General features: G+C 33.8%; 2 protein-coding genes across 2 annotated transcripts; both read right to left on the reverse strand.

Moving 5' to 3' along the window:
* Nucleotides 1-11,997: 11,997 nt before the first annotated feature.
* Nucleotides 11,998-15,241, reverse strand: LOC140051262 (peptidyl-prolyl cis-trans isomerase B-like). The gene is made up of 5 exons (XM_072096414.1): nt 15,212-15,241; nt 14,393-14,668; nt 13,857-13,950; nt 13,236-13,420; nt 11,998-12,872 (listed from the first exon to the last, which is right to left on the reverse strand). The coding sequence occupies exons 2-5, from the start codon at nt 14,663-14,665 to the stop codon at nt 12,708-12,710; spliced, it is 717 nt and encodes a 238-aa protein (XP_071952515.1). The 5' UTR covers nt 14,666-14,668; nt 15,212-15,241; the 3' UTR covers nt 11,998-12,707.
* Nucleotides 15,242-19,145: 3,904 nt separating this feature from the next.
* On the reverse strand, nt 19,146-23,409 carry LOC140051819 (peptidyl-prolyl cis-trans isomerase B-like). Its single transcript, XM_072097138.1, has 6 exons — nt 23,346-23,409; nt 21,951-22,039; nt 21,273-21,548; nt 21,047-21,140; nt 20,724-20,908; nt 19,146-20,346 (listed from the first exon to the last, which is right to left on the reverse strand). The coding sequence occupies exons 1-6, from the start codon at nt 23,407-23,409 to the stop codon at nt 20,173-20,175; spliced, it is 882 nt and encodes a 293-aa protein (XP_071953239.1). The 3' UTR covers nt 19,146-20,172.
* Nucleotides 23,410-26,449: the final 3,040 nt, after the last annotated feature.

The raw sequence follows: 26,449 nt of genomic DNA on the forward strand, positions 1-26,449 counted from the left end.
AGCCTATTCATAAATTGAAATGTCAAACTTATATTTCAGTAATTTTTAAAACAGTAGAACCTATAATTAAATAAGAAAGAGTGTTCAATTAAGATGGGGTCCGTTGAGTTAGTGTTTACCGACCGACCGACCGACCGACCGACAGTGAGCTGTAGAGTCACGTTTGCACGCGACTAAAAATAGACTATAATTCTGGCATTGCGAAATCCATCTCGGAGCGGCGTCCGCTTGATGATGATGATGATGATGACGAAGATGATGATCATGACGACGAGGATGATGATGATGATGATGATGACATGATGATGATAGTTAAAATATATAATTATTTTCCTAGTTTGTTTTTCACGAGAGAGTTTCCCCTAATAGATATTTCTATTGAATGGGGGAGTCCTATAGAGAGGCTCTAATTCAATTAATGTAATGTATAATAACGACATTTATGTTTTTTGCATGTTGATAAAGCTATAAAGCTTTTATTTTACATCATTTTTTTTATAGAGATAGTGACGTCAGTTTAGAGAAGATCTGAAGAAGATACAGAAAATACAGTGTCTTGTTCTTAAATACGCGTGTTTTACCCAACATAATGTACTCGACATCCTTGGCGGTTTGTAAAATTCTTAAAACTTTATTATTTGTTATCTCTATTTTGTTGCGTCTTGTACTTCGAACGAGGTGAAAGTTATTTAAGTTGAAAGTCGTTGTGACAATGCTTACCAACCAAAAGCATGTAACAAGGCATTATATGTCATACCGTAAACGTTTTATTGATCATTTTCTCGTAACAAGAATATACATATTAAAGCGGTAACGACCAAAACATCAGAAAGCGACACACACCTGATAGAAAAAAAACACCGTGTTATTTACCTCACACAGTTACCTATATTTAACGGCATAACACCGAGTTTGTGTGTCTTCAATAGGCCTACATGCCTGTTATGATTTTCAGTAAAATGAATCAACTCTTTTAGTTATTGCTCTACCCATTAGCCATCATCATCCGAATTGACGCTTGTGATTGTTTAACTTGCGTTGTACGTTGGCCTCTACGTCTTTCTGTTGCGTTCCACTTTGATGCAACGCAACAACATTAGCGACAATTCGGATGGTCCATCGCGTTGTGATTGGACAAATTGCTTGTTACGTATTTCTCGCCCAGGTAGGCCTACTACAACCCGTTGGTATGTAGGTTTAACAGGTAGGCTACTAAAGATTAGTGCTATTGCCAATTCGCAATTACTAATAAAAAAATTGTCTAGACTAATTTAGTACAGTTCTCAAAGAGGGACTATCAATAGACAAAATCAGTTGTCTTTTGAGAATACGGGTCGTGGTCACTTTGGGTGAACGGTTGTGAAGTATGATCGAGCTGTGAACATGACAACATCGTACCACTCATCCGTTATTTCGTCTGCTGGCAATAAACAGTAACGTCATCCTTAATCGAACAGGGTATTATTGGGCAAATGAACTTTGTATTTAGGCTATCGAACTTTTATACGCGCTACAACAGAGTCATAAAACGCCGACTTTTGTCAAAAGATCAACTAAACTAATTTAAAAACCGTCTCAGTTAAGAACAATTTCTTAGAATCTTAATTCAATGAGCCACTCCCCGATGGTCACTCCTAAAATTGTTTTCGGTGGGTTCAAATATTACCGATAAATCACCTTACACTTTTTTCGTGTTATTTTACAGTTTTACATTCACCAGAGAAAAGAATTTAGCATTTGAACCAAAACAAACATTTCTTGTAATATCAGATTAGGGAATTGTGTCTGATAGCGGTCTCTATAATGTGGGATTACATAAATGTTCATGAACAGTCTTACACTACCTTAGAGAAACTGGGGTATGTATCTGAAAATGTTTCTCCGTAATTGTTAGTAATTCATAATTTAAAATTTCGTAAACATATTCTAAGTAATTCTAAATACCCCTAGAATCCCTATTAAATGGACAACTTCGGGATCCATCAAAGTTTCTCTTTAACAGGTGTGCCTCTGAATTGGGGTTGAAACATATATCTCCTCGTTTCTCCTCATAAAGATGTCCCCTGAAGGGTGTAACAAGGAGGGCTTCTATCTATTCAAGATTCAAGATTCAATTTATTGTCACATAATATTACAAACATGAAATTTTTTTCCTGAGCTTAGAAACATAGATACAATTTAAAACACAATATAAAAACGTAACACCTTAACTAATTATCTTGAATAATGTACATTAAATAGATGAAAAGCATATGGGAAAAAAGAGTCTATACTAAAACGGTTGGTTTTAACATTGCATTGCCGAATTCTACCACATTTATTAAAACTTACAATACTATTTAGTGGATAAGTCACACCTTTAATATCCATCTATCATCAATTTAAACGTATAACAAAGATTCTTGACAATAATAATGATTATCCTAGAATAACCGAATGGTATATTCAGAGAAGATTGAAATTACATTTAAATTACAATTTAATTTCACCTTTGGCTGTTATTCCTCTTTCCATGCTGAAAGGAAAGAAAAGATACAGGTTCGGAAGAAACAAATCAAGTGCTATCAATTAAGTTATTATACCAAGAAAAGCCGAACAAACGTGTTTAATAATAACATATGCAATATAATAATTAATTAATGTGTGCGCGAAATAGCGACAAACGTATATGGATGACGATGGTGAATACTGGAACTTGTTGCGTGCTTGGTTGTGTTAGGAATGAGTGACTAGCGATTATCCTAAATAAACTTATTTCTTTGGTCAAGTTCAATTTTTATGTTACTTGACAACATAAACAAATCAATTGCCATATATTTGTCATTTACAGCAGACTATGATGTTAAATAATTATTAATTTGATTTATGGCGTACAGGAGAAATGTCAGAACAATACATACCTCTTATTTCTTATTTTAGCTTGTTTGATTGTTTCTGTGGAGCAATTTACCTGTATGACAGGTGTTCCAGGTACTGTTTAGGTATGTCTGATGTCTCTTATATTAGATATACACACTCACTCTGGAACTCTGCCCAAAAGATATCTCGCTATAAATCACAAAAGTTTAAAAGAACTGCGTTAAGAAGGTGTTTTAAATCATGTATTTGAAAGACAATTTAACCGACATTATCTTTTGGTTTATTTTATTAAGAGGTAAGGATTGAAACATCAACGAATTCCGTTAGGTATGCTAACATAAGGAGTTACTCTCCCTTTCTTCAACAATCAATCTTCAACAGTTGAACATCATGTTAACGATAATTCTTTTCTATTCTAAAATATATTTCATACATAGGGGAAACATTTCTTGTTATTCTAGGGTAGCAAAATGCTGCACAAAATTACTTTGTTAATACAAATAAAAACAGGAATGCGATGAGGAGATATGAGCAGGAACACCACCATTAAAGAATTCTGCCCAGCATAAAACGTATTTTAAAGTCATCCACCTAATTATAACACAACACACTCACAAATGTTTTCATCTCTAAACGTACGGTTTCATATTTTTGTCCCATTCGGACCCTTGCTTTCTGACAAACACTTCTCTGAACAAGGTCATATACATGGCTGCAGTCGCATGCTTAAATTTGAGTTAGTGCTTACCTACCGACCGACCTACCAACCAACCGACCGACATAGTAAGCTGTAGAGTCACGTTTGCACACGATGCACGCGACTAAAAATAATCCAGTAAAACGCTATGTGTATACATGTTGTTGAATTGTTATTGCATTCTAATATACATCCCCTGTCGTACCAATGAATATGCAAATGAATAGGCAAATGGTTTCTGTTTAAATTGCACAACTTTATTATGAAATTTCAAAGCTATGTTCTACTTATGGCAACGTTGTTAATTGTTAAGATAAACTATTTAAAAAATACTGTTCGAAAAATTACGGATTACAAGATATTTTGTAGAATTTTATTACACAACTCTTACGTTTCTAAATTTAGCGTGAAATATTGATTCGGGTGGTTTTGTTTAGTGGTTGTAGGCTTATTTACGTAGATCAACCACACTTTTTTTATAACGAGGCTCCCAACATGTTCTGTTCGTGATTGAAAACCACATACGCAATTCTCTTGAGACAACTACAATAATTTACCTATGTATACGTACACATTTTTGTGGTTCATTCGAATGTAATTGACATGTAGCCTAGCAATTATGTTTACTACACATCTTATTTATGTGAACCTTTTTTGTTTGGCTTTGTTTTACGTTTATTCAAAATCAATGATAAGAATTAAAAGCAGCCATCGCAGTAGTCTGGGCTCCAGACGAACTTAAGCATGCGACTGCAGCCATCTATATGGCCGTGTTATATCATGGAGGTATCTCCATGGTTATATGAACATAGGTGATGCATGCTCCATCCAAAGTTAGTAAGGTTTTATTTAAGGACATGACAACTGTTGCAGACAATGACACGAAATATAAACATTTATAAATGACAAAAACTAAATAAAAGTTAATAAAGATATTGTCAGCCAGTGAGTGCAATAGTGAGCGCAATGGAGATACAATACTTGCTGTCGCCTCTTTAGGCACATCAGTCGGGGAATAAATCTAAGGATGTCTTTCTGTGGTCCTGACGATGGTGTTAATAAATATATTCTTTCCAGATGCAGTGTTGTAAAGTTTTGTTTATAAGAAGAGCAACATTTTACCATCCAAAAAAGAGAGTGTCAATAATAATGGTGTTTGAATGTGATTCTGTATCATCATATATTTTTGGTAATACCGGGATAATTGTAGATCTGGGAATCGACTGATATGCATAAGAATAATTGATGTTAATTATTAGTTTTATTATTAAAAAATGTAAAATTGATTAATGAATGTGTAGTTAACATTAAACCTTTATTCCGTTAGTTTAAGCTATTCACATTGTCACTGCCACCGCCTTAATAAATTACACCAGTCCTAACCTCGCACAATATACGACCGTACATCAGACAATGGGAAGAAGCAAATTCGTCTCACTTATATACCAAATATTTTGAGCTACTAACTTAAATATACATTCAATTCTAAATTGGAATTTATTACGATCTTATTGAATTGATCTCACACTTGTGGTAAATCTGTCTCCGAGGCGACGTTTCTGAGGTGATAGTTCATGAGTTAAATCTATTGGAAACACTCTGTAAAATCATGGACGAGGAGTATTTTCTACTTTCATGGTAAAAGGTTTCCAGGATCACTGTAAACCTGCTCCCCAGCCTATTTGCTACCAAAGGTAAACTACAGGCAACATAGGGTACCCACCCTTAAGCAAGATTTCTTATTACTTGTATTGCCTCGTCCTTCAGATGGGACGCAATGCTGTTGTACATATATAATAATGTGCACGGTATTTATCTCTATATGATCTCTATCTATGGTAGGCACTACCGTAGAGAATCTAATCCGAATTTTACTTTTTTTACATTCACATTTTATATTTCGCATGAAAAAACGAATCTTTATTTGCAAAGAAAAAACAATAATTGAATTGGTTCTGTCACTTTGCAAGATCCAGTATTTTGTCTGTGAAAATCAGGTCAATCGATCTAAGTGTCAAAATAAGGTGGAGTACCAAAATAGTATCGTGGAAAATATGAACAAAATTCATTTCTCTTGAGCATTCATGTTTATATTTAAGCTGAGTAGTTAAGTGAATTAATATTTTGGTAGATAAATAGTTCGATCTAATTGTATCTTAGGTATGTTAACGTCATACAACGTCACAAGCGTATGCAGATTAAATTGCCCGCCAACTTAGAACCATGATAGTAATTACTTACCCTCCATAATGCCCAAGTGATTATAATCATGTGCAGTCTGAACGAAGACCACAGGCTACAGCGTTAGAGACATGCGGAAGCTAACAACCACCACTTAACCACTTTTGCGAAAGCCATGAATCTCCCGGCAATGCCGAATCCGAAGCGTTCGGCGGGTTGAGGGGGCCTAGAAAGTCGGAGAGGAAGGGGTGTTACAGGTACGCTGAAACCGGGTCATACTATCGAAAGGTCAAGTACGTATAAGGAAATTGTGTTGGTTACATGATTGACACAATAGCCCGGGGATGTTGCTGTAAAAACCAGTCAGCACATTTTAATGTGAACATGTTTTTACCACATTATCGCACTTTCTCACACATAATATGCAGTGTATAATGGTTGTCTATCAATCGTTTACCGTAAGCTAAATAGTACAATGTACATAAAGTTCAACTCATCCATCGATTATTGTACACTTCAATTAAACTTGATTTAATTACAGTAGTACACGGTACTCCCGCGACATTACAATTTAGAACGCACCAATTTCAAGCAATATTCAAAGGTGCAGTAAGGTGATGTGACACGTACAACGATCTTGCCTTTTTCTCTTTCCATTTTAAGGGGTTTCATCTAGAAGCAGACTTTAAATTTCTTGTATATGTCACAAAAATATACGCTTTACGGTAAAATGTACATTGTGAAAAAAGTACACGTAGGGTCACTGGGCTTTATTACGATAGGCCTACTGTACCAGCTAATTTCCGAGCACGAACTCGTCACTGTCCCTTCTCTATACTACCGGTACTGGCTGATGTGAAGAGGTAATAGGTTAATGATGATGTGATAATGAGGAAGATGATGACCAGTCGATTGTATGTACTTTCTTTTTTTATGATGCAATGACAGGAAGGCATGTTATATGCATGCTTTCATAATTCCATTTTGCAAATTCAAACCACAGAATCACAATACAAACAAAACTCAATAGGAAGCGACGTACATGAAACAAATAAAACAACATGGTATCTAGGGTGTCAAATCGCGATAGACAGGTTAAAACAAAACTAAAATACCCGAAGCACACGTAAACGAATGAGCCGTAGGCTGGAATGACAGTCCTCTTGGCGTAAGCAAACAGGTTTGTATAAAGCGTGGTTCCCACTAGCGACGCAACGCAAGGACGTAACGCAACGCAAGTGAATTGACCAATCACAAGCGATGTCTTGATCGCTTGTGATTGCTAACTGTCTATAACTTCGCTTGTCATTGGTTAAAACGCTTACGTTGCGTTTACGTCCTTGCGTTACGTTCTAGTGGGAACCAAGCTTAATAGACCCATATTTGATGTTCACATTGGTTGTTTAATATATTAGATGACCTCTGGCCTCTTGTTCTAGACATTATATTCATTCATTTCATTAATTTTACTTTCATTTCAGAAACGGACGTCCATAGTTACCAAATCAATGGCATAAATAAGTTTAAATAAAAAAGGCAGACCCAAAATAAACAAAAAACACACCGGTATCAGATCATCTCAGAATCTCCATTATTTTGTCATCATTTCTGGATGATTCAAATGATGATACCATAATACATTCTATCATTTCAGTTTTGCTAGCATTCTCTGTAAGCATGAACTTAACAATGAAAAGACAGAGTTTCGTAGATATTCCCCAAAAGACGGGACGTCATTAATAACAAATGTCACTATATTATATTAATACATTTCCAATTACTTAAATCCACCCACGGACATCGATATTTCTGTTCACATACCTTATACGATAACATTTGTGTTTACGTATGAGCACCTGGACAGATCGTGTTCATCATCTATTCTCACAGTTTGTATACCTATTTATTTTTTCAAAAAGTTTTTTTTTCAACTGGAAACTGGATGGATTTGCTTTATAATAATTTAAAAAATCTTCTCTCTTTCTTTCATTCATTCATTCATTCATTTACTCCACCCTTTGTTCGTTCATTTACTCACGCACTCTTACACTCCTCCATTCATTCACTCTCCCACTCCTCTGTTCATTCATTCGTTTGTTCGTTCATTCGTTCGTTCGTTCGTTCGTTCGTTTATTCGTTCATTTATTCATTCATTCATTCATACATTCATTCAATCGTTCCTTCGTTCATTCACTCATTTAATTAACAGTATTGCATTTTACATAAAATGTACCAAAAATAATTCAATCAATTAACGAGAACTCCACTGCATTCATGATTAAAGCTTCTTAAAAAGGCCATCTTTACGTCAGCATGACGTAGTTAAATATTGATTCCTTTTACCTTAATTAATGTCGGTCTCTAATTAACCCGGTTGCTTTTATTACCTTCTAATAAAATATTTCATTTATTGCAAGTGGCAATTTAAAAAAAAAGCTACCATTGAGACTAAACACAACATGATTAAAACGTATGTCTGCTTACTGAGACCAGTGTAGCATACATTGTTTGGAAATTCCTGTACTTTGCTGGTTAATGTTATTTGTGAACCTGAAAAACATATATTGATGAGGAAAAATTAGACAGCTGTCGACTCACTTTACCTGCTTTATCTACTGTCAGAATGAAGTCGAATCATATCTCTGATGCATTGCTAAATTATGATGTGAACCCTCAGAGCAAATTACTTTTTTTCATTTATCCAAAGTGTATACACCATCAAATATAAATGTATGTGTACATAGAATAGACAATGATTTTTTTTTAAAGTATTTACACGTTTTGTACGTTACGAAATGTATGCTTTAAACAAATGTTCAAAAACTGGAAAATTATTGACACAGTTGAAAGAAATTCTACAAAAGACACCGTTTTTAAGCTCTTTCTACAATATCAAACTAGTTTGACATGTGCCCAAATATGGTAGTGACATGCTCAAATATGGTAGTGACATGCTCAAATATGGTAGTGACATGCCCAAATATGGTAGTGACATGCTCAAATATGGTAGTGACATGCTCAAATATGGTAGTGACATGCCCAAATATGGTAGTGACATGCTCAAATATGGTAGTGATATGACATCATCATAACGTTTGATAGTGTAAACCGGGTAACAGGGTTTACAAACGTTTTAACGTTTTATAACACGAGAAAAAAAAAGAATAAAACGTAGGACAGAGAAACTAACATTGAAATTAGAAATGTAGTTAAAGAAATAATTTAAACTTACATGTAAATAACAATAAAAAGATCATTATTTTTAGTCGCGTGCAACCCGACTCTATAGCTCACTATGTCGGTCGGTTGGTCGGTCGGTCACACGCGACTGTTTAATATTTTATTTATTTATTTCAGCGTCGTAGGCCCCATACAATGTTGTTGAGTCTAGTAATGTATAACTGAACATTCTTTGAAACATAAATCGACTGGTGTTTTTTTGCTACAGGCAAACAGACAATGATACTACAAAACATTATGACAAACAGAGAAATCGTCCCACTTTCATCGAGTAAACTTTTGACAAAATATCAGGTCAATAATCATATTTATATCAGAAAAGTTAGCTGTTAGCTGTATGACTGGGATGGGAGTCAGTTTTGGCTTAGAGAGTCTGGACGAAGCTTTAATCTTGTTTCCCGATGATTTAGTTGCACACACAACTTACTAATGCAACTTCGTCTGTACCAATAAGATACATGAAAACAATTATGAAAGGAAATGGGGTAACAACACCTCTAAAGACAAATTTACTTTCATTAAACGTATAACGTACTTTTTACGGTGTCTTTCGATTTTGCTTTCAAAAGAATTTAGATAGTGTTATCAATTATTGACTCTCACAATTGATGAAGCACACCTACTGTCATTTGATGTTTTTATTTCACCTCTATTAAAATGCAGCATTGTTAGTATTTTATCAAACAATTTGACAGATAAGCAATTTACTAAACAAATTATGTGTTAACGGAAATACTTATGGACAAATACAGGTTATACTAGGCTGACAATGATGTAGTAGATGATTTCGTAATACCTTACGTGACAAACGAGTAAAGTATTGCCTACATCTAAACGTTATCGGCTTATCCAAAGAAACCATACTCATGTGTATATTCACCCTACAGGGATGACCCAGGAGTACCTGCATTATGACATGACAATTCTGTTATCTACTAGTTATGCTAGTGTGATGCATCCTTCAAAAGTCAAATAAACAAACTCACGAATATAATATACAAGACTAGAGATATTTTGCACCCCGCATCGACTCGACTATTACTCATCTTTGGCAAGTTGTATTGCAATCAATGATGAAATACCAAATAAAATACTTTAATGCATGGAAATCAGCAAACACCAGATACGAAAATACTTTTCAATAAATACTTAATCTTGAATACAATTGTGAACTTACTTAATGATCGTGGACATTATGAAATCTTCGCATGATCTTTAAGTCTATAGTAACAAACTAAGATATCCACTCAACAAATACTTAATTAATCTCTCTCTTCTTACACAACTATCCTATACCATACATGGAAATAAGCAAATACAGTTTATGACGAAATACCCAATTGTGCATACTAAATAATATAGACCTACCTACTTAATCATAATGAGCGTGGACATAATGAAATCTTCGTATGATGTTTAAGCCTATAGTAATAAACAAACAAATATATTAACTCGAATACATAATCAATAATTACTCTCCTCTTGTACCATACAATGGTAGGGATGGTAATAACAACAGCATTATGACGTCATCAAACACAGATTACTTCAACTTAGGTACAATAATTCCGTTTATAATTCCAACTACTACCGATAGAATTTTGGCAAATCTATCAGTCATTACGTAATCTATGTCATTCTAATTGGTGACCCGTTTAGTACGGTAAGTCCAAATGGGTATTTTCTATACTCCCATTCACTGCATATGGATGGTTTTGCCGACGTTTACATTTTCTCCTTAATCTGTATAACGTCTTAGGGCCTGTTTCTGCTGAGCAGAAATAATCGATTATTAACCGTTTATTTTTTTAATCGATTATTTTTGGGCAGCAGAAACGGCGCAAAATAAAATAACCGTTTAAAAATAACCGATTAAAAACACTCAATCCATTGCGTGTTTTAATCGATTATTTCTTGTTTTAACCGATTATTGCGGAGCAGTTTTGAGCTGCAACACAAATAGCGATTATTGACCTCACTTTGACCTCTAGAGTATGACAAACTTATTCACGTCACAAAGCATGCTGTTTATTTGCGCGATATCGACGACGATCAGCAAAACCACGATCGCGATGTAGGGTAGACCGAATAACAATCAAATGTTAAACATTTGATTTTTATTATTTTGTGGGGGAGAATTATACCGAGAGACTCCGGGATTCTGTGTTACAAGTACACCCGTTACATACCACCAGTTCAGGCTAACGATGTTTTACATGTCATTTGTTAGGCCTGTTGTCTGTTGACTTGTTTCGGCAGAAATATATAGCCTCTAGGCTAGGCCCTAGCAGGCCGAAGGTAGAACCAACGAACGGCGAAACGAACTTTTTTCGCCGACGTGTCCTTATTAATATAACATCATTATTCTGTTGTATGTGGTACGGTAGTAGGCCTAGATGTTTATTTTACAAATAATATAGCTTTACGTAAGAGTAATTTTTAATCGTAGGTCTACATGTGAGAGTTTTAGGCAGCGATAGGATGTAAACAAACCAACTCTCATCGGCCTTTCATAACTTGAACTGCGCTGTGGGGGAATGATGACGTGATTTTAAAAACCGATTACCTGAATAACCGATTAAAGTCGTAGCAATTTTCAATTGCAACGCGATTATTTTTGTGGTTTGCGGTGACTGGAAAAAATCGATTATTTTTATTTTTTTCAGCAGAAACAGACCCTTATTCTTCAAAATGCCTGCCAAGATTTGTATTGATCATTGTTATAATAATAAAACAAATGTTTATGTCTTTGAATTGAGGAACTGACTATCTAGTGTCGTCTTTGGATACAGTGGAAAGTTTTCTCTTAAACGATTCCACTTTTTCTATGGTACTCACTCACATCTAGTCGTTACTTTTCCAAATTTTCTATTTCACATACACACTATACCGTCGTATGTTTTTATATTTCGTTCCATTGCTTTCACGTAATATGCTACTCTAACCCAAAAAAAACGCAATATAAATTTGTTGTTATAGTCAAACAATGTTTATTTCCAAAACAATCATAATCACTACAACTATAATTCAATTACACTCTTCCAACTCAATGAAAAGTTTCATCAAATTAAATCAATTAATTAAATTGTATAACGCTTAGGCTATATTCATAACTTAAATTATATAATTTTTCTTGAAATCATGTGGAAAACAAGGTCATAAAGCATATTGGTTGAATGTTTACACAATTATGGCTCATTGAAAGATTATCAAACAATCGAGATTTTAAAGAAATGTTTACAAGAACGAGCATGAAAATCAAATTGTTGGATTTTAGTACCGATGAATCATCCATTAGCCATAAAAAGGAAACTTCTTTAAAAAAAAAAAAAAACACATACTAAACAAAGATGTGTAGTCGCGGTCTTAATTTTAAAGTACAGTATCTTAATTTAAACAAAGATATGTATGTGTAAACATTTTGGAAGACTTACAATTAAGTAGTAGGCCTTTTGATAAATCAGTTAATATTAATAAAATACATTAATCGGCTATCTAGATATAATTGTAATCAATTACTGTATGTCTAAAAAAAACCTATCAACAGTAAGCCGCCTAGTAATAATGTTAATGTGGACCATGGATAGGCCTAGAACTGTTCAGTCTATTATGCCTAAATCAAATTGGAATGTAACTGAAGTTTGCCTGAGAAAGACTGCCGGTAAATTATTCGGCATCATTCAATCTAAAAGAATGGAAAATTGTCGGTAAGCTTAATGGAATAACTAGTTTAAGGGTTTTCGGTGGCTGAGTTGTTGGTCAAGTCTAGGCCTTCTGGATGAGGCAAGTGGTATGGCTCTTTAACGGGGATGACACCGCAATCTGAAACTCGGATGATTCTATCTGGGAAGGCATAATCATTGGTATCTTCATCTACAATTTGATCGACAACATCCTGTAGAAAAAACCGTATATTTTATTAGTAAATTATTAAATATTATCAATATTTACGAAATGTATCTCAAGAGAATAATTTTGTTATGTCGTCAAACCAAGTATTGCAACTACATTAACGACATAAGCTTAAAGCTACTGTATATGTTTTTGTTTTAAAGAGCCACCTATAGTTGTCTAAAATCTTGCTTGGGTCAGACATGTATCGCGATGGCGGTAGACAGTATTGTAAAATGGTAAATGGTAAAAATCAAAGCACTTTATTAAACAACCGTCACAAGGAATTTGGCAATGGGAGTGGTAGAAGAAAAATAATTAATAGTGCAAAAAGGCATTAAATAAATTAATAATTTGGCAAACCTACCATTCCTTCAATAACTTTTCCAAATACAACGTGTTTGCCATCAAGCCATTTAGCACTGTTCAATAAGATGAAGAATTGTGAGTTGTTTGTGTCTGTTCCAGCGTTAGCCATTGATACCCATCCTGGTCCCCAATGCCTCAAGTTGAAGTTCTCGTCGGCGAAATATTCTCCGTAGATGCTTCGTCCTGTAAAGTGTAGAAATTAGGCGCTTAGCACATCATATTAAAAAAACTGATCGATTTGCCCCTCGACCTAGTCTGGGTTCCAGACGGAGTTTTGTCTTAATATTAGTAAAAAAATAAATATTTTGGCACATATGGCGTTTCATTCGTATACTACTTTATTTTGGATACTCCAAAAAATCGAAATAAAAAAAAAAAAAAAAAAAAAATGATTACAGACTTGGGGCAAGTCTACCCTCGACCTAGCAGACCCCTTTCATTAATTCTCATTACCATTGAGAGCAATCGTTTTGTTATTCATTAAGTTTCGTATTATTTTAAGACGCAATTAAATCGAATCTAGACTTATTACAGACAATTAGGCCTACACGCATGCGTACAAGTTGATGTTTAATTATGGCTCCCTTTATTATAAAATAAGGCAGTTGTATGGGATTACCTCCTGTACCATCTCCGTTTGAGATGTCACCCATTTGGATTACGAAATCGGGTACCACACGGTGGACAATTGTGTTGTTGTAGCTCATATTTTTCTAAACGGAAAACAAAAATAAACAAATTATTTTTAAGGAAAGTATACATTTATAAATTCATGTTAAAGTAACAAAATTCAGTCACTATACATTTCATACAAAAAGATCAGATGGGCAATTCAGACTTGTAAAGTAAAATGTGAAGACCTTAATTCAGTTTTTTTTAAACATAAACTATAGAAGTATATCCGTAATCCTATTATGATCATATAGTGATGAAAGTACGTGAACAATAATTCTAAACTAAACATACTGCAACAAACTGCATTTTCTCAGTTTATAATTGGTGGCATAAAACAAAGATAATATTAAAATTGGTTTGACAACAAAACCGGACTATTAACAAAACACAATGACAGAAGTCTGATACATTTGAAAGAAAAACATTTAAAAAGAAATTCAGTAATCATACAAGAGCGATTGTTATTCTGTTACTACTTACATCTTTTCTCCATCCTCCTCTTGCTAGAGCAGCAAAGTTCTGTACTGTAACTGGGCATGTCTCACCGAAAAGTGCAATAACGAATCGACCAGCTGGCTCGTCATCAATCTCAATATCAAAGAATACTTTCTTGGTTACAAGTAAATCGTTGGTTCTGTCGCGGTCCGTATCTTCCCATGGTTTTGGTTTTCTTGCTTTACGTTTCTTAGCATCCACAGAAAGGAATGATGCCACCAGGCAGAGAATTACGCAAATGTAAAGTGTTAACTTCATGATCTGAGGAAAATGAAGTATACAAACTCTAGCAATTCTACTTTTGATTTGTTTAACTGTAAATGTTTAAGTTGTAAGTTGTACCCAGATTCTCAAAACGTATACCGGTATGCTTAACAGTAGGCCTAATTATAGTTTTGTATCATAGAAAGAAAAGGAAGGGTCATATAAGCTATCTGGCGTACCGACCCATAGCATCAAGCAAGTTGTTGGTTAAATGATTATATGTTATAATAGTATTAGTAAATAACTGGTTCAGCTACATAAAGTTTGCCTACACTGTGGACTCCTGATAAATCTTTCTAATGATTCTAGGCCTAAATGAAAAAATGTTATGCCTAAGGTGAATGTATAATCTAGATGCAAAATGGTTTTAGAACACTTATTTATTCGAGAGAGGTTAATACTATTTTATACACAGATTGTTGGTGTATTTCTGTAGGCCTAAACATACTATATAGTGTTGCACACATTTGACTGAAAAATAAGTATAGTTAGTTTACAAACAACAAGAAAATAACGAAACTCCAGGCAGAGCCTACTTACAATATTTTTTCCGATGTCTTGTTTCTTCAATGTCTGAATTAACATGTGATGCCAATACCATGTCATAGCCGGTATTTATGTAGGAGATCGGAGCTTACTCGGCCAACGAGGGATCTAAAAGCTGTTGCATTTGCCAACACGACACACGTAGACGTGTATGTATTTTTGTGAAGATTTTGTATTTACATTTGTGACAAAAGATATAATTAGTAGTGAGATAATGAGTCGCTTTTTTGTTCAGATTTTGACATTGTGTATTTGTGTTGATCAAAATCATAGACATTAAATGTATATATCCATCCTGTAATTGGCGGGTTACTCGCTGTTGGATGAGTATGAAATAAATAAAAAATAAAAATATTACTGTATACGTTATTGCCATATCCATACTCTTATTGTAATTTTGTCCTATCCTTTCTATTTGTTATATAATATATTATTGTATTTTATATCATCTTATGTCTCTTCCTTTTGGATGAAGTTTACTGGTGTTCTTTCTATTCTATTTACTGAGATAAAATTACTATCAGTTGTAAATAAACTGAAAAGTATTTTTGAAAATGCTCATAAATATAATGATTTCACTTTTATAGGCTACTATAAACCAGTATTTATTTCATTTATATAAATATAATATTTCTTCCTCCAAAAGTTAACGAGAATTACAAGATTCTGTTAAATATCACTCGATTTAGATTTCTTATTTAAGTGACTATTAATTACACTATTATTATTTTAATACAACAATACATTTACAAACAATTATTTACAATTACAAATTGAATTAAAAAGACTTAACTTAAAAATTACTTTTAATCCATTTTCATACAGATATTTTGTAATAAGCATCAGACCACTGATGAAGTTGATCAAATTGTAATGATAAAAAACATTAGAAAATAACAAAAATGTGATAATGAAAATAGTATGACAATTTTATGTTGATGACATGGTGGTATTAATGTAAATAAAGTGATGTTTACGCCACAAAAGAGAAACAAAATTCGTAATTTCCGTCATATCCTCTCATTGGCAAATCACTCTTATATAGGCCTACAGTAATTCATAATTTCTTATTATATATTTCATAATCGAGTTATATACTTCATAATCTCGAAGTATATAATTCATAATCTCGATTTATAATACTTTCTTTTAAAAACAAATACAAGTGTATGTCTCTATGTACAGTATCGTAAATAATTTGATTGTTACCGTACTGTATTCGTCGACAACAGACTCATTTACCATTCGTCTTTGTTTTCAACAAGGGGTATCCCTGACTTTCATACCTATTGTCTACCAAACGATTGTTTTCAAATCCTCATAACGTGGCTGGTAACACATTTCACATCACAGCCCTAACAAATCCTCATAACGTGGCTGGTAACACATTTCACATCACAGCCCTAACAAATCCTCATAACGTGGCAGGTAACACATTTCACATCACAGCCCTAACAAATCCTCATAACGTGGCTGGTAACACATTTCACATCACAGCCCTAACAAATCCTCATAACGTGGCTGGTAACACATTTCACATCACAGCCCTAACAAATCCTCATAACGTGGCTGGTAACACATTTCACATCACAGCCCTAACAACATTTCTCACATGTTTAAAGATATATTGAATGCCATAATAATCATATAATAAAGTTATTCACTTCTGCAGAAAACTGTATACAAAAAATAATGACTTTACTTATAAATAGACAAAATAAGGTTAACCAAAACCAAATCGGCTCTCTGGCTATTTTTTTTATTCAATGTTTTACATGACATTAACATGGCAAATTCAACAAGAAGATTGTATAAAAGATTTTTTTTCAGGGGACATTATCCGATCCTATCTTAAATATGAAAATGGAAAAACAGGTATAATTATATAGGTAATAGCAGTACGAACATTTTCTCGTAATCCAGTTTTGAGGGGCCATTATTTAATGGGTTTATTGGGCTTTTTTATTTATTGCTTTAGGGCCTATATTATTATATTATTTTAATTGAAAGACAGTGTTTTTTCATGTCTTTTTGTAGAAAAAAATAGAATCTATCAATCATAATGTATCGAGATAAATGTGTTCCTCAATTCAAAATATCAGTAAAAACAATCCAAAATGTAAATAATACATTTTATTTTATAAGTAAGGGATTCCACATCCTAGTATCTTTACATTAAAAATAGAAGATAAATAAATGGGGTTTGATTTGATGGTGTTTATGAAATTAAATGTATATAACATGTTGAAAGTTGAATTTCACACGTGTCTAAGCCAAAACGAATAATACAAGACAACAGCTGTGTGATTATCAAAGAAAGTCTATTTTTGGTGAAGCATATTTAAAAGCATCTACTTTTGTAGTTATTCGGGTAATTGAGGTATTTCTTGAGAGTTTCCAAACTTGCTCGTTTCTTTACGAAATAAAATAGGCCTACTATCCGAGAGAATATTTCCTTTTTGTTGATCAAATTGATCGAAAAGTACTAAAAATGGTACTTACAACGACGATCTGTTGTATCAGCAAAAAAAAAATTCTCTCCTAATATTAGGATCCAAATTAAATTATTTGAAGAAATAAAATACATTTATACACAACATTCATTTGTTTGATGCTTAATTTTTCTATTACGCATACAACCTACCACTGGGGACCATGTTAAGTTATTCTCTCTGGATCCGTTCAGGCTTGGATATATCCGAGTGAGTTAAGCTTGGTTCCCATTGTACGCAATCTTACTAATCAACGACGCTGATAATAGACGCGGGTAAATAACTAAGCCTGAACAGGTTCTATTTTGCATGAACGCTGCCGTGGACGGTTGTCAACGATGTGCGCTAGTATTATGGTAGGCCTACGAAGAGTATACATCATTTGGTTGATGAACAACCATCTTATGAAAAGAAATATTCAAATAATTCACCCAATACTAAACTGAAATACAGTACACGCTGAATTTAATAATCTTATAATTCAGTATGTAAATCGTTTAAGTTAAATGTTTACCATTTACCTGGTTCTGCTTGTAATATAATCTATCCTTACAAGTATGAATTGTTGGTTCAACACAAAGTTCAGCTGGCCCAGAATTCCTTCGAAATGCCCGCTTCTACCAGCCATATCAAGCGACTTGACGTTGTAACCCAGTGAGGAATTTTGAGCTTACGACGGCTTAATACAGTACATTATTATATAATATAGTATATCATAGCATTTTAACAAGGACCATAATTAAATTCACAATATCCCCTTAAATTGTGAAAACACAAGTGGTTGATGGAGCATACCAACACAGTTCGTTCAGTCAGTTCACGACTATATTGCTGCATAACAGTGTCGTGTCTTATTCTATCAAATTTGCATATTATAGAAATGGTGCCTCACGCTCGACTTGAATGCACTATTCAATTATCTATACAATACAACTGCAATGTTTCCTTACATACTTCTTGAAAGAATATTTGATTTATTTATTTTATATTGTTGTTTTCGAGTGAGCTGCGAGTACCTTATTATAATTCTCCATCACTGGAATAGGAAAAATAGTCAATTTTTTTTCTATTAATGCCAAACTTACCAGCCACCATCGAAAAGAGGGAATGTTTTATAATGCTCTTAAGATTGTTGCTCCTGTAAAATATTCTTATTTATAACATAAAGATCAAGCAAATATTCAACTTTTAAGAAGAAAGATTTCTTTGAACCAATTGAAGTAGTAAAGATAGACTATTATTATTTAATGTTCAATCATATAGGCCTACATGCTTCTCAAGGGTCACGTTAAATATGCATATTTACTAGGCCTACAGGGAGGCAGGCAGGCAGGCATACAGCACCAACCAATATTTTTTTAGAAAGATCTGTAAGCGTACTATATGACCAAACCAAATATAAAAAGAAGACAATTTGTTTTAATATTCGTGTACATTTATTTCCAAAAACAACTATTATAATAAACAATCACAATATACACATATTTCACAAAACACTTGAGACTTCAATCTAATTCTATTACGATATTCAACATGATAAATGATATAAAGCTGAAATTAAAGAAATCAACTTCGATTCTAAAGCAAAACAAACTTTACGGTCCATTTAAAAAAAAATCAAACGAAATTATTGACGGGCTGAATTTCACCAAACCAAAACGAGATAACCTATTTCTACCATACATACGACATCTACTAATACACTAAAGCTCTGTCTACACTATCAAACTAGTTGATAAAAAAAAGTGCCCAAATGGTAGTGATATGACATCATCATGCCCATATGGGACCACATTAATTTTTGTAGACACATAAAGTTTGAAATTGTAGACAGAGCTTGTTGGTAACAATACACTATACAACGGGACAATAAAGTACGTTTACCTCAATCCAAAAGAAACTTACGACACAAATCAAAATATGTAATTATCAATCAAAAAATAAAAAAAAAATACTGATGAACCCTGTTGAGGTTAATAAAATACATCAGTTTACACAATAAATATTTTAAAATACACATAGGCCTACACTACACACACACTATTCACACGAAACATCAATGGTCTATAGACACGGAACACAAAGGTCTATACACACGGAACATCAAAAGAAATTACAATAGAAATATATGCATCAAACTCCTCAGCCTATATAGGACCTGTTTAGACAATAAACGAACGACGATAAATAAATACATACACATATTTTCCCTACAGAAAACCGTAAAGAGATCAGAAAAGTGAAACTATTATTTTCAAGGAAGAAAGTATAAATGGTTTTCCTATAGTTCTAGGATGAAAACTTTTCTTCTTTTTTTTCTGCAGACAAAATGTATATTTATCTGTTTACCGTCGATCGTCTTGTATAAACAAGCCTTTAAAATTTCACCAGTTAAAATACGCGGCATCAATCAATATAAACATGAATTAACAAAGTGTGAATGAGAGAAATAATAGTATTAATCTAAGGGCTTTCTGTATTCTCTGTGTCTGTTTTGTTGGTCAAGTCTAGGCCTTCTGGGTGAGGCAAGTGGTATGGCTCCTTAACGGCGATGACACCGCAATCTGAAACTCGGATGATTCTATCTGGGTAGGCATATTCATTAGTTTCTTCATCAACGATCTCATCAATAACATCCTGGGGAGAACAATTAAAGAAATAATAATTAATAACATGGCTAACATGCGTGAAAATATGAATTCCAAGTTTAGAAACTGTACAAGATTTCCAAGTAACACATGAGATGTAACATTGGCGGATCCGGGAAATTGAAAATATGAATATCTGGGATAAGCTTACCGGTTTGAAAGCTGATATTAACTCAATCTTTATCATTGATTGTATTGTTGTTACTAATCTGTAACTATTTATTTCTACTTCATTTACAATTTTCGTACATCATGAGCAATACAAAGTTTAAAAAAAATGTGCGATGAGAAATCTTTAAAAAATGTGTTTTTTAACAAAATATTATTCATCATCATATAAAAACAATTATGTAAACTCAAACCTACCATTCCTTCAATAACTTTTCCAAATACAACGTGTTTGCCATCAAGCCATTTAGCACTGTTCAATAAGATGAAGAATTGTGAGTTGTTTGTGTCTGTTCCAGCGTTAGCCATTGATACCCATCCTGGTCCCCAATGCCTCAAGTTGAAGTTCTCGTCGGCGAAATATTCTCCGTAGATGCTTCGTCCTGTAAATGATAGATTCAAATGTTTATATTATATTCAATATATTGATTATTAAGTTTAAAATATCATGCGACCATGTGATTAAAGACATCTTTCTGATGAGTGTATTAGATTAACAAATTTGAACCAATCAAAATTACCTCCTGTGCCGTCTCCGCTTGTGATGTCACCCATCTGGAGTACGAAGTCCGGTACAACACGGTGGATGATTGTGTTCTTGTAGCTCATACTTTTCTGAAATTAAAAACATTATAAAATTGAATTACCTAGATGTACAGAAATAAACGTGGTGAAATCGAGTCAAAGACATCGAAGATTACAAGCGATCAAGGCTTTAGTAAGATAGCAGTTGAAATTAATACTCACATCATTTCTCCATCCTCCTCTTGCTAAGGCAGCAAAGTTCTGTACTGTAACTGGGCATGTCTCACCGAAAAGTGCAATAACGAATCGGCCAATTGGCTCGTCATCAATCTCAATATCAAAGAACACTTTCTTGGTTACAAGTAAATCGTTGGTTCTGTCGCGGTCTGTATCTTCCCATGGTTTATGTTTTCTTGCTTTACGTTTCTTAGCATCCACAGAAAGGAATGATGCCACCAGGCAGAGAATTACGCAAATGTAAAGTGTTAACTTCATGATCTATGAAAAAAAAAATAATGTTAACGATGTCAACAAGGTCTTCGACTTTGTGGTTTTAATTGCACATTTAAACATTCTAACATTTAGTTTCGAAAAGTTATGCAAACTAGAAAGGATAATTTCTGACGCAAGCGTTTTCCACAATTTTCATCCTGTTGATGGAGTAGGCCTGCCTACTCACTGCTTCCTTGGGCTCGAATCTAACCCTAGCCACCATTGCAAGCTCGGTGGTCTAGAGGTATGGACGTTAGGCTAGCCCGTGGGTTCGAGTCGACCCACCCGAGACAGTTTTTACGACAGAGTATGACAACAAATCTGACCAAACTAGAAATATTGATACAAATTACAACTACGGCGGTAGGCCAAGTAATATAATAGTGAAACTATAGTAAAGTAACTGACTGCTGACTGATTTTGTAGATATTTATTGCAAGTTGGAAAAAATGCACCAAATGCCGCTGTTACTTCTGAGTTAGGTAGATTACCACTTTCTGTGGATTGTTTAGTTACAGTTATAAGATTTTGGTTACATATTATTACTTTAGATCATGACAGATTCATTTTTAAGTGTTATGAGTTTCAACTTAGAAAAGTTAACCGTAATGAGAATTGTTGGGCACAACAGGTCAAACACTTACTCTTTTCTACTGGTTTTGGTTATATATGGTTACAACAATATGTTAATAGTAAAGGTTTATTTTTGAGAGAATTTAAGTTGCGCTTATGTGATATTGAAAAACAAAAATGCATTCAAAAATTTAGTTTACATAATAAGTTAAGGCTCTTTTCTCTTTATAAAAAAGAAATATGTTTAAGTTATCACTTGACCAACATCATTAATTTTAAACAAAGAAGATTATTAACTAAGTTACGTTTAGGGATATTAGAGCTAGAAATTGAAAAGGGCAGATGGGAGGGTGTAGAAAGATATAAGAGAACGTGTAAATTATGTAAAAAGAACATTGTTGAGGATGAATATCATTTTATTTTGCAATGCACATTTTACAATGATTTAAGAAAAAGTTTTATTCCAAGATTTATTCGTGTTTTTCCTTCTATTAATAAGCTTTGTTTATTACTTTCCAACACAAATTTTACTTATAATTTAGGAAAATACGTCTACTTTGCCTTTGAAAGAAGAAACCATTATCTTAAGTTATAGTTAATTTTTATTTGTTTGTATTAGGGCCAAAGGCCAATATACTTTGAACCAATAAATTCCCTGAAAAGGGAAAGAAGTATGAAGTATGACTGCAAAAGACGTTTCTAAACTGAAATGCACTATCTGAAAAATAATGGTTAGTCTAAATAACAAGAAGAAAATAAAATCGCTTTGGTATACTTACGATATAGCCTATGTTACTTCAATCAGTTCTGATTCAAAATGTGATGCCAATACAATTTCATAGCCGGTATTTATATAGTAGATCGTGACTCGCTGTCCAACGACGGCTCTAAAAGCTGTCGCATTTGCCAACACGACATACTACACGTAATGTAAGGCCTAGATGTGTACATATCGTGGGGATTTGTGTCATGTATAAGCAGACCTTTGTAACAAAATCTATAATTACAAACGGGATAATGAATCCCTTTTGTTATGCTTAGAGTTTATTGTTTGAAGGTGAAATTGTAGATTGAAACTAGACCTAGTCATATTATTTCTTTTCATCTAAGAAAATAGACTATATTTATGTACATGAAAAATGTTAAAATATTAGTAGTAGTTGTAATTTTCGTAATTGTACGACAGACTAAAAACCACTTTATTTTCTATATATGTTTTGAGAAACAAACCTTCTTCAACACTTCTTAATAACGAAACAATTTGAACAGTTACTGGAAAAAACGTATCTACCATGATGAAATGTGTATTTTTGTTGCGAAAACCACATTAAGAAAAGTAGTTGTTTGCAGTAGTTGAATTTAATATTCATTATACATATTATATATATTTTCTTTAATTGAAGAGGCCTAGAGTGAACATTTATTTTTTTCCTAAAAATTGAATGCCTTCTTCCAATATGGATTGATTGTTGGATTTCGTTAGGAAGGTAATGACGAACGTTAAATCGGCCAAATTTCGTCTATCGTTACTTTTTACGTTTCCCTATGAATACAATTATGAATATGATACGTTTATGAACATTTGAGACGCGAAAAAACAACTTATTATAGTACAGTAACTTTAGTATTATCATTGGCGGTGTGTATTACGTAACAAACCAAACCATTTTTATACTAGGACGATAACGATCGACGATAACGATCAACGATAACGATCAACGATAACGATCAACGATAACGATCGACGATAACTAGATAACAGTGCATTTTTCATACATACACACAATAAAGAAATCGTGATTGATCACTTTGCCATGTTATATTTACCCACAAAAAAAGCTAGTATGAAAACCTTTCAAATATCTTTCGTTTTATCATGCAGATAGTCTGGTCTCTATTGTTTTGTGTAAGAAAAATTTAAAATCTCTTTGTCGTCGTTCGTTATATCGTTCGTATTAATAAAAGAAACGGGCCTTTACCGCTTTTAGATTTACATTTTCCAATTCTAAAAACAGAAATATGAAGCGGTGTTAGATTTTAAAAAGAAATTTCTGAGAAATACGAACAGCGGTTGACGGCAAGCAATGTTATATAAATAATGTTAAACTAGAAGCATGGGGAAACCGGTTAGATCAAGACACAACTTTGCGCTGATTACTAGCTGCATTATGAGAGTATATCTCCATACTCTATGGTTTGATCCAAAGAAATGAGGGGTAATAATGTTCTTAGAGGTTTAACAACATTAGGCGCTATATAAATCAGGATATTATTATTATTAATATTACGACGAAAATGTTCAATATTTCGGCGACAACAGACTCATCTACTACTCGGCTTTGTTTTCGTCAAGGGGTATCCCTGAGTTTCATTACCCATTGTCTAAAATGATTATTTACAGGTCCTTAGAACGTGGCAGGTAACACATTGCCTATCTTGTCTACGTATCATCTCGTGGCAAACTCGAAACAATTATTACGAGTCATTGTGTGAAGTAACAAATGATTACCAATTGGGGATATAATTTATTAGTTTAAAATAACTAATTAAGGTTAGTAATTACTGATCACTGGTTTAATAGGCAACAACATGTTGCAAGCGCACACGTGTTATAAGGATAACACGCACTGTTATGTAACATAAAAAATACAACATTCAATGATGACGTGAGGGGCCGAGTTGACGTAGGGCCGAGTTGACTAGGGGCCGACTTGACTTCAGCCGAGACGGTTTAAGGGCCGAGTTGGATCGAATTCTTTTGATATCACTTGGATCTTTCTTCAAAGACAAATTACTGTAAAAAGGACTGGTAATAAATCAAAAAGCTAAAAGTAGTGGAGCTGTATCTTGGTGGTTTAGTGTGCTTCGGTCCTGCTAGTGCCAGAGTTTATAACTCACGATTCTCCCTACTCCACTCCGTAAGCCTCAAATGAAGACTTTGGATTTGTCCGACGAAAATGAGAAAAGGATAAACAAATATTTAGTCATATCAGTTGAGTTGCAGTACGTGTGTTGATCTACCGATTGTTTTCATTGCAATATTAACCTTTCAAGTAAGTATTTACGCACACCGAACCATCAATGTTACATTCTATACTTGGAAATACTTTAGTGTATTTTTCGTTTAAAAAAAAGAATCTTAGAAGAAAGCAAGCAAACAAAATTATTCTCAGACATACTAGCGTAAAGATTTGCTTTTATTCCACAAAATACAACCTAACATACGATACAATATTTTGTAGTAAATACACATTAACTTATTCAAAATACATAAATATAAGTTTTAGGTATAACTAAGTTCATTGAAGGCTGATTTATATTTAAATTCACAAGTTTGCACCATTTATTATAATATATACTAGCACAGGTAATGTATAACATGTATTTTTTTAAACCAAATAGCGGACACGGCAAACATGTGACCAGTAATTACTGTATGAACGCAATGTAATAAACGTTTACTAAATATAATAACGAAATAGCAAAACGATTCTACAGCCGAAATAATAGAGTATACCCCTTCCTTTGGGACACCCCTATTCAGTGGACACCCTGTTAAGAAGGTCACTTTACAATGGAACGAACAAGGACCAACACTACGGCCAATCAGGGACACCCCTATTCAGTGGACACCCTGTTAAGAAGGTCACTTTACAATGGAACGAACAAGGACCAACACTACGGCCAATCAGGGACACCCCTATTCAGTGGACACCCTGTTAAGAAGGTCACTTTACAATGGAACGAACAAGGACCAACACTACGGCCAATCAGGGACACCCCTATTCAGTGGACACCCTGTTAAGAAGGTCACTTTACAATGGAACGAACAAGGACCAACACTACGGCCAATCAGGGACACCCCTATTCAGTGGACACCCTGTTAAGAAGGTCACTTTACAATGGAACGAACAAGGACCAACACTACGGCCAATCAGGGACACCCCTATTCAGTGGACACCCTGTTAAGAAGGTCACTTTACAATGGAACGAACAAGGACCAACACTACGGCCAATCAGGGACACCCCTATTCAGTGGACACCCTGTTAAGAAGGTCACTTTACAATGGAACGAACAAGGACCAACACTACGGCCAATCAGGGACAGCCTTATAAAGTGGACACTTTGTGGGTCGCGATGGTGTCCCCTTAATAATAGGTAATCACATCACTTAGAAAATATCTAATCTTACATCTCCTTGCTTTCAACATACATGGTTTACAAAACACTATTAGCATAACTTAGAACTAAATACATTTTAAAGCAAGATCTAAGTATCTTTTCAGATTTGTTTTTAAATAATTGAAGAATAAGCAACACAATATGCATTGAA

Source organism: Antedon mediterranea, chromosome 6, assembly GCF_964355755.1.
Source record: "Antedon mediterranea chromosome 6, ecAntMedi1.1, whole genome shotgun sequence".
Lineage (NCBI taxonomy): Eukaryota > Metazoa > Echinodermata > Crinoidea > Comatulida > Antedonidae > Antedon > Antedon mediterranea.